This window comes from Pyrus communis, chromosome 9 (genome assembly GCF_041283825.1).
Source record: "Pyrus communis isolate YQ-2024b chromosome 9, ASM4128382v1, whole genome shotgun sequence".
Classification (NCBI taxonomy): domain Eukaryota; kingdom Viridiplantae; phylum Streptophyta; class Magnoliopsida; order Rosales; family Rosaceae; genus Pyrus; species Pyrus communis.
In genome coordinates, this window is record NC_142573.1 from 5,117,854 (window position 1) to 5,126,149 (window position 8,296).

Sequence of the window (8,296 nt, forward strand, 5' to 3'; positions counted from 1 at the left end):
TTTATTTTCTTTCAAATTTATGCCCCGTTGTCAATAAAAAAAAAAAGAAAATTGCTTCAGTGGAGGCCTTCCATTTTGTAGGGCAAACTGATTATACTAATAAAGTATAAAATATTGATTCTACAAATAGTTAAACTAATTTTACTAATAAAGAATACCAACTAATTCTACATATAATTTTGAAAGTGCTCTTGTAACAATGGTCAAAAAACGATTGGGCTAATAGTAAGGGGTGTAAATTCGTTGACGTTTATACTAGATAGACTTTGTTAAGTAACAAGTATATCAGGGACATGAATTGAAATTTCAAAATTCTAGTTTGTTCATTTTTGGATTTGGTTTGTTCGGATTTAAACTTTTGTCTCTCCATAAAGTAACTCAAAACTAGTGAAATTTTATGAAATATAAGTTATGTTTTTGTGTCTTTAGATAGAGCTCTCATTCTTTAACCCATATTTTAATCTAGGACTGGCTTTTAACGAAACCATGAAACGTTGTCGTATGAGCTCCTTCAAAATTTTAATTTTTGTTTAAATAACTAATATACCGAACACTCCGCCATCTTTATATTCTCGTCTGAAAAATGTTCAAAACCCTAGCTAGGGTTTAAGCGCACCTGACCGTTTCCAACCCAAAACCCCAAAATCTATAAATTCGCTCTGCTTTTCAGTTCCCATGGATTTTCACTCGTCTATTTTCCCCACCCAATTCCTTCTTTCGTACGCTCACAGATGGTAGGGCTCATCCCTCAGCTAACACTCGAAAGCCTCGAACGAGCTTCAAAGCCCAAGAATTTAAAGGACCCGCCCGACCCCGTTGATCCCCGAGACTTGTCGGTTGCAGATTCGTTCTTGGATTTTGATTCCATAGAGGATTGGTTCAAGAATATTCCGAGTTCTGATATGGCCGAAACAGGGCAGGTTAAGGCTGATGCTGTTGAAGCAGAGTATATTGGAGGTGGGTTCGAGCCGGCCGGTGGTGGGTCTGAGCCGATTGATTGTGGGTCTGGTTTTGTGGTGAAGTTGGAGGGTCAACTGTTGGAGAATTCGGGTTGTTCGATTGCGGAAGAGTTGGGAAAGGTTAATTTGCTTGGAGGGTGTGAAGAAAGTTCGGTTCTTGATGGTCGGAATGGTGTGAAGAGTGAAACAGTGACGCGTGATATCGTGGAAATGGAACCGGTGAGTAATGAGAATGAGAGTGAGGTTTCAAAGTCGAAGTTCGAAGGCGAAAATGGGGTGGGGAGTGAAATGGTGGGTGGGAATGGTGGGAAGAGTGGAGCAGGGACTAGTGAGTCCGAGAGTGAAAGCTCGGAGTCTGAGAGTGAGAGTTCGGAGTCATCATCATCGTCGTCTGAGAGTGGTAGCTCTAGTGATGATGATGAAAAGGAAAACAGGAAAGGGAAAATGAATGTGGAGGTGGAGGAGAGGGACGAGGGTGGTGAAATGGAAGAAGGTGAGATAAGGGATGCTGATGGAGGAGAGAAGGAAGATACGACATTCGATAAAGATAATGAAATTTTTGATGATGAAGATGAAGATGAATTGGTTACTTGGACCGATGCTGAAACTTTTGATGAGGGAGACGGCGATGAGGATGATCTTGGAGATCTGAAAGGACCCATTAGGTCCAAGAATGAGCTTGAGGTAAAAATTAAAAAAAAGAATTGTTCGATTCTCTCTTACTTTGGAGAAATTAATGGATTTGTGCATATTTCAATTGATAAGCTGCTATGAACAATTGGTGAGAGGTAGACATAGAGTCCCTATTTGGTTTTGTTAGGTCGTTACTGATAGGCTTAGGTGAGGAGTACAGGTTTATTTCGTTCTAGTGCAAATAAGATAGCCAACCTCAACTATTATGGTGGAGGCTTTTCCGACTTTGGTTTGGGATCGGGGAAAAGAAAGGGTACTTAGGATCATCTTTAAGCAAGCAAGAAAGTCGTATTCTGGATTTTCGGTATTTTGGTCTGATATATAGAATACCCTTTAGTGAATTAAGTAGCTTGTTTGGTTACTCTGGAATTATTAACGCATGACAAAAAATCAACTTTTTCTGAAGGTGCATTACTTGCAAATCCTCGGTGGAATTAGCTTTCTATATTTCTGTTTGCCATTTTCTCGATTCTTTGATATCTTAAAACATGCAATGCTTGCAAAACCTTTAGTGAAATTAGCTTTCTGGAGTATATATTACTGCTTCAAAATAGCTTGACAGGATTGTTTTGAATTTTGCAGGTGCTTCCCCCAATTCCTCCAGTGGAGGTGACCTTGCAACCACATCATCAGATGCAACCTGTGGGAGCTGTCTTATCGGTAAGCTCATAATGATGTGAAGCCTATTTTTTTTTATCTTGATTGTGCAAGTAAGCCTATATCGGAACTTGAACTTCATCAATCTCTGGTGTCATTGAAAATTTAGAATCTAGGTGACACTCCAGAAGGTGCATATTGTGATTTGTGGTATTGATGCCTGCAATTACATCAGTTTGATGACAATTTGAATTTTTACAGGTTCTTGGTACCCAAGTCATTGTAGAAGGGGTCAAGAAGCACAACCCTTTAAACGAGGGTTCAATTTTGTGGATAACCGAAAGCAGATCTCCGTTGGGGTTGATAGATGAAATCTTTGGACCTGTGATACAGCCTTATTATGTGGTGCGATACAATTCAGAAAGTGAAATCCCTAGTGGAATACAAGCGGGCATTTTGATCTCTTTTGTTCCGGAGTTTGCAGATCATGTGCTGAATAACAAGGATGTTTACAAAAAGGGTTATGATGCATCTGGTGCAAATGATGAAGAGATATTTGATGAGGCAGAATTTTCGGATGATGAGAAAGAGGCTGAATACAGGAGGATGCAAAAAATGTCAAAGAGGGGAATGAGTGACCAAAATGCTGGCAACAAGAAATACGACAAAAAGAAGGGTAAAAATAAGCCGGGACCTTGGAATAGTGGTCAACCTTCACCCAAGAAAGCACCAACGGATGCAGGTCAGCAGCCTCCCAATCAACACCATCTTCATTTCTCTCCAGGTGCACCATCTTCTTCTGCAGTATCACAAGGATTGGCTAGTGGGACTGGATTAGTTCCACCATTTCCAGCTCCTACACTGCCTGCTGGTATCAACGCAACTTCAAATGGACTGTGGACAAATGGAACGCCGTTTCAACCACAAAATACATCCTTCCCTAATGGATTTCTAAATAATAGTTTGCCATGTCTTCCACAGTATAATCCTCAATATCCGTATCAAATGTCTATTCCAAACAGAATGCCGTTCTATCAGCAGGCAGGTGCTGTCCTACCAGGTCAACAGTCGAATGTCTTTACAGGACCCGTATATTCACAAGGGATGGTGGGTCAACACGGCTTCAATCAGGAAGCATTTGGGATAGGTTTACAGGGCCAACCCATTCCAGGCCAACAATTCAATGCCTTTGCAGGACCCATGTATCCACAGGGACAGGGGCTGGTGGGTCAACTTGGTTTCAACCAAAACGCATTCGGGATGGGTTTACAGGGCCAACCTACTCACCCGATGTTCAATGCAGAACAAGGAATGCCGTCAAATGGATTACGTGCTGAACAGAACCATAATATGCCACAACCTGCTGGAAATGCAGGCAACTTGGACAGCCAGCAATTTAGTCAGGGCGCATCTTCTAATCGTGGAAGGAGACCCTCCCATCGTGGGGGTCGTCATTTTGGAAGGGGAAGAGGTAGGCAGCACTCGAGGTGAAAGTTACGGCATGCTCTGCTGCACCAAGCACACTGAAGTTACAAATAGGCTTTGAAAAGAAAATTGCTTGGCTTTTTGTATTCGGTTTTTATCGTTTTTGTATTTGCTAGTCCAGTATATGGAAGAACAGATGGTGAACATGTTCTCCATTTAAAATGCCACATCCGCCTTGGTTGCAGTGAATTTTGAACATTGGCAAATTTTGGTTTAGTAAAAACGTAGAAAATTTTCGGTTAATCCTTTCAAGCGTACTCATTTTGTTGTGACGTGTAAGCAAACTTTCAAGCCCCAAATTTATGAGAAAAATGGAACGAGTTCATCGTCAGATAGTGTCTCAATTCAATAAACACATTGCTATGTGAAGAAAAACTTACACATGACAATGCATTATTGAACAAGTGACGACACATAACGGTGAACTTCACCAAATTTATACTCTTGTTAGACGGTAAGAGTACGTTTACAGACAATGCAAGGGTCTCTCCTTAAAAAGGGAAATATCAATCTAAGTACACATCAATTCAAGGAATCTTAAATAATTTAAAGAAAATATAACAGAAATATCACCAAGTAACAAAATATTAATGATGAGAATAAATTATCAAATTAGAAGGTTCTAATCAGTCAAGAGAACAAGAGACATTGAAGTTGGGAAACAGTCATTGGAAGTTGCTTTTTAATGCTTTTTTTGCTTCCCTTGAAGGTTTCCAAATGTGGGGCTGGTGGAGGTGCTTCCAATGCGGCGATAAGGGTACAAGTAACCCATATGATCAAAAGAGAATATCAGGACTGCAGACTGGAAATTCAAGTTTTAGCATTCCTTGTGAAGTCAGTGCAAGTCTGGCAGCCGCAATCCGAGAAACGACAGATTTCGCACCCAAAGCACACACAAGAAGTACAGCCTTGGCATGTCGGAGAACGGGTGCAGCCTCTGTATACCCTTCGACTTGCTCGTTCATCTTCATCATCACAAGTAATCCTGAAGTACAGAAACAACCATTCACATTATCATTACTGAACCTTTAAACATATATATTAACGACAACAAACCAACAGTGTTTATATACTGGGTGTGCGCACACTAGTTCACAGCCTACCGTCGTGAGCTAAAATGCCGACTGGTGAATGTAATGGAATAACATCAACATTTACATTTTACTCCCCCACCCGAAAAGTCCCTATCTGCTTCCTAGTGTTTTCTTAAATGCCTATTTGTTATCCTTAAGATAACTTGAATGGCAACAAACTACCATTATTAGATGTGTCTGTCCGCACAAACATCATCTACTCTACCCTAGAAAGTAACAACTAGAGTCAATTTTCCAGAAACGATGCTGCAATCCATATTTAAGCAGCTCGTCCGGCTAATTCCTAACTAAATCCATGAAGATGGATGAACAGTATACGTAAACATAAAATAAGCGATCACAAAAGAAGCTACAAGAAGCAATCACTCAATTGTTCCAAAAACTGTCGATAGAACGGCATATTAAAACCAAACTAAATTATAAAATCATTAGCATAAGGATGGAACAAATAAGTTATTCCTATATTTCACATCCGTGAGATAAAACTAAAATTAGTGCATGGTTCATGAATGGTTGATGGCCTCTAGTATAAGAGAGAAAACAACTTGATCAATACCGAGTAGAAGTATTTGTTCGGTGTAAGAGAGGAACATACTTGTCATACGGCAGATCAGCACATTTCCAATTCACATCAGCCAAAGCGTCATGGTGAACCCGACACTCCTCTTTTGTCCGGAGGCGAAACCTGCGCTCCTTGTTGCATCTAGTACAGGAAACAAACTCATCGCGGTGACAAACACGTCCATTGTTGGACCTGTGGGAACCATTAGCACTTTTTGATGCCTCATTATGGTACTTGAGCAGCACTGTTTTACACAGCGGAACCTTCTTTCCATTATCAATTATCCAAACATTATTTTTCCATTTTCTAGCCGTCTCTCTTCCAGAATGTTTCTCAAATGCGGCAGGAGTCAGTTTTCCTAGTGATTGAAATACAAAGGGAAAATAAATAAGATGGTTATAAGCACGAAACCTCAATCTGAGCTTTCGTCATGACCATTAAAGTAGTTAAACAATACTTAAAACGCATGCATACCAACTTCTACCATTTTTTCTGGACACTATCAACGGATCAAACGAACTACATAAATAAATACTAATGTTTTCACCTCTAACTTGTTAGAACCACAAAAAGGGCTGACAGTACACAAAGGTTGTAAGCAGGTGGTCTCCATTATTGGTCAAGACCATGTCTTTAAAGGCAGCAATTTGCTCTACAGACAGAACAACTGTCCGTGATGGACTAAGTTGTTTTATATGAGAAAAGATACTGGCAATTCAATGTACATAAAGACATAAGAGTCTTGTTATGAGATGCTCTAATGTTTCGGGTGTGTGCCAAATTCAGATTCAGGAAGCAATCTTGTGGAATTCTCTCATGAACTATATTATGAAAAGATGAGATATGGCACAACCCAATATCTGCAACTACAGTGAAAGAAGATGCACTACTTTCGGATCCTCGGTTGTCACAAAAGAGGTAATCTTAAAATCTCCATGCCATATAGTCAGTGCTTATTGATAATAGCACTGTAGAAACAAAATCAGATGCGCATAGAGACGTCAAATAACACAGCCAAGCTTGAAAAGTTATAAGCTTGGTTGCTCATGAAATAACACATGGGATTATCAATGCTCGTAATCCAAGGATGAAAAAGCAATTCCATCAACCATATAAATTCATGAAAGACGAAAGAAAGATATGCAAAACCCTACAATGACTAAACCATGCTATGCAACTTTACAACATCTTACTCTGTAGAAGAGAAAGAACAGAACTCAGGACATATTCGAAAGCAAAACCTCGAAAACCAATCTATTTATGAGGTTGTGATCGCCACGAAACTGGCAATGTAGGTTTCATTCTCAACACACCAACTTAAAGAAAAGCTCTTTACTCCACAAACAAGCCAGAAACCATCTGAACTCCACCATATGAAGAGTAGGCAAACATATAGCTACTGTATACCCAGCAAGGAGAAGGCATTCAGTGAGACAAAACAACATACACCTCAACTGTATACCCAGCAAAAATACTGTGAACAGCTTGCAAAGCAAAAGCAAAAGCAAACGCTCGTCGTCATCAAATACAAACCCAACAGATTAGGCAGACCGGAAAGGGAGGGACAGACTGCAGCCATCAACGTCAAAACCTAGTCCACGATGAACTAAAAGAAGCTCAAAACGCAAACAACATGCATTAAAAATAAAAACCCTTTTTCCCAAAAAGCAACAAAGTGAGAGAGATCAAAACGGCAGAGAGAAAGACCTTCCTGACAGCCAGGGGTGCACTCGCAGGTGATTTCGAGGTCACCATTGACGAAAACCCTAAGCCTCCCGACTGCATCACCGTATCTGTGGCTGGTGCAGCCGCACGTGACCTCTATATGGTCTGACCCTCTATTCACCCCGCTCATCTCTTTCAGCTCATCGTCGCTAAACAGCACCAACCCACTTTCTCTCTCTATCCCATTCGCCATTTTCTCGATTCTCTCTCTAAAAAGGTGAAGTCTTGATCGAAACCCAGAAATCCCAGAAGGTTAAATCGAAGGAAGAGTCAGAGAAAACGGAAGAAAATCAAAGAAAATAACATGGGTTTTCTGGGCTGTATTGGGACCAAGAGGCAAAACTCGAGAAAAATAAGCCCAGAAAACCACAAAGAAAGAGAGAGAAGGGAGGGACGAAGAGGCGAGTGCGGTAATTAAAAGGGTTTCTAAGAGGCACGCATCTCCATGGATTTATTCCGAGAGATCTGGTGGAGGAAAACGTTGAAAGTTGTAGTCGTTTTGTAGGTAGAAAGATAAAAATAATGTGGAAAAAACTGGAAGCGTTAAAGAGTTTGATAGAGAGAGAAAGTGTGGGTGAGATGAGAGAGATAGGGTGAGAGGTTTGTTGGTAATGGGGTTGAATGAAATATGAATGAACGAAATATGAGCTGGCTTTCGTGGGGTGGAGTTCAGCCGAGAAGAGTGAGAAGGAGTTAAAGCCCTCTCTCTCTCATCACTCTCTCTCTCATCACTCTCTCTCTCCTCTCACTTTCTCTCTCTACTAGCTGCCAATTGCAAGAGATGCATGATATGACATGAAAGAAAGGGCAAAAAAAATTGGGTCTTGGGGTCGGGGCTTTTCGTTTATGGAAAATCCCTCTCGTGGGAAGCAGACGAGGTTTTCGGTTTCTGTTTAAGTCCTTTTTTTACTTTCTTCTTTTCTTTTTACTCTTGCTCGGAGATTTGAACTGTTTTCATAAAAATGGTATCTTAAATTCCAGCAATATTCTACATTAAATTATAAAAAATGAGTTCAAGATTGACAGATAAAAGAGCATAATGGTCTAGTCAATTTAGGGTATAAAATAAAGCTAAAATTATTCTTCACATTTTTTATCTTTTACTCACTTCTTTTAATTTCTAATCGTCAAATCGAACAAATTAAAAAAAAACATTAAACAAAATTTAATAAAAATGTGCG

General features: G+C 40.0%; 2 protein-coding genes across 2 annotated transcripts; one reads left to right on the forward strand and one right to left on the reverse strand.

The window, feature by feature from the left end:
* The first annotated feature begins 553 nt into the window (after positions 1–553).
* Positions 554–3,977, forward strand: LOC137739320 (uncharacterized). The gene is made up of 3 exons (XM_068478875.2): positions 554–1,643; positions 2,235–2,312; positions 2,511–3,977. The coding sequence occupies exons 1-3, from the start codon at positions 732–734 to the stop codon at positions 3,738–3,740; spliced, it is 2,220 nt and encodes a 739-aa protein (XP_068334976.2). The 5' UTR covers positions 554–731; the 3' UTR covers positions 3,741–3,977.
* Positions 3,978–4,301: 324 nt separating this feature from the next.
* LOC137740310 (protein ULTRAPETALA 1) lies at positions 4,302–7,924 on the reverse strand. Its single transcript, XM_068480172.2, has 3 exons — positions 7,098–7,924; positions 5,424–5,748; positions 4,302–4,719 (listed from the first exon to the last, which is right to left on the reverse strand). The coding sequence occupies exons 1-3, from the start codon at positions 7,306–7,308 to the stop codon at positions 4,545–4,547; spliced, it is 711 nt and encodes a 236-aa protein (XP_068336273.1). The 5' UTR covers positions 7,309–7,924; the 3' UTR covers positions 4,302–4,544.
* Between the last annotated feature and the right edge of the window lie 372 nt (positions 7,925–8,296).

Excerpts from the sequence above, each read along its gene's own strand:
- LOC137740310 (XM_068480172.2), bottom strand. The coding sequence starts at position 7,308 with ATGGCGAATGGGATAGAGAGAGAAAGTGGGTTGGTGCTGTTTAGCGAC. Across the intron at positions 5,749-7,097 it reads CACCCCTGGCTGTCAGGAAG|GAAAACTGACTCCTGCCGCA; the intron begins GTCTTTCTCTCT and ends TTCAATCACTAG. Across the intron at positions 4,720-5,423 it reads GCTGATCTGCCGTATGACAA|GATTACTTGTGATGATGAAG; the intron begins GTATGTTCCTCT and ends TCTGTACTTCAG.
- LOC137739320 (XM_068478875.2), top strand. The coding sequence starts at position 732 with ATGGTAGGGCTCATCCCTCAGCTAACACTCGAAAGCCTCGAACGAGCT. Across the intron at positions 1,644-2,234 it reads GGTCCAAGAATGAGCTTGAG|GTGCTTCCCCCAATTCCTCC; the intron begins GTAAAAATTAAA and ends TGAATTTTGCAG. Across the intron at positions 2,313-2,510 it reads CTGTGGGAGCTGTCTTATCG|GTTCTTGGTACCCAAGTCAT; the intron begins GTAAGCTCATAA and ends GAATTTTTACAG.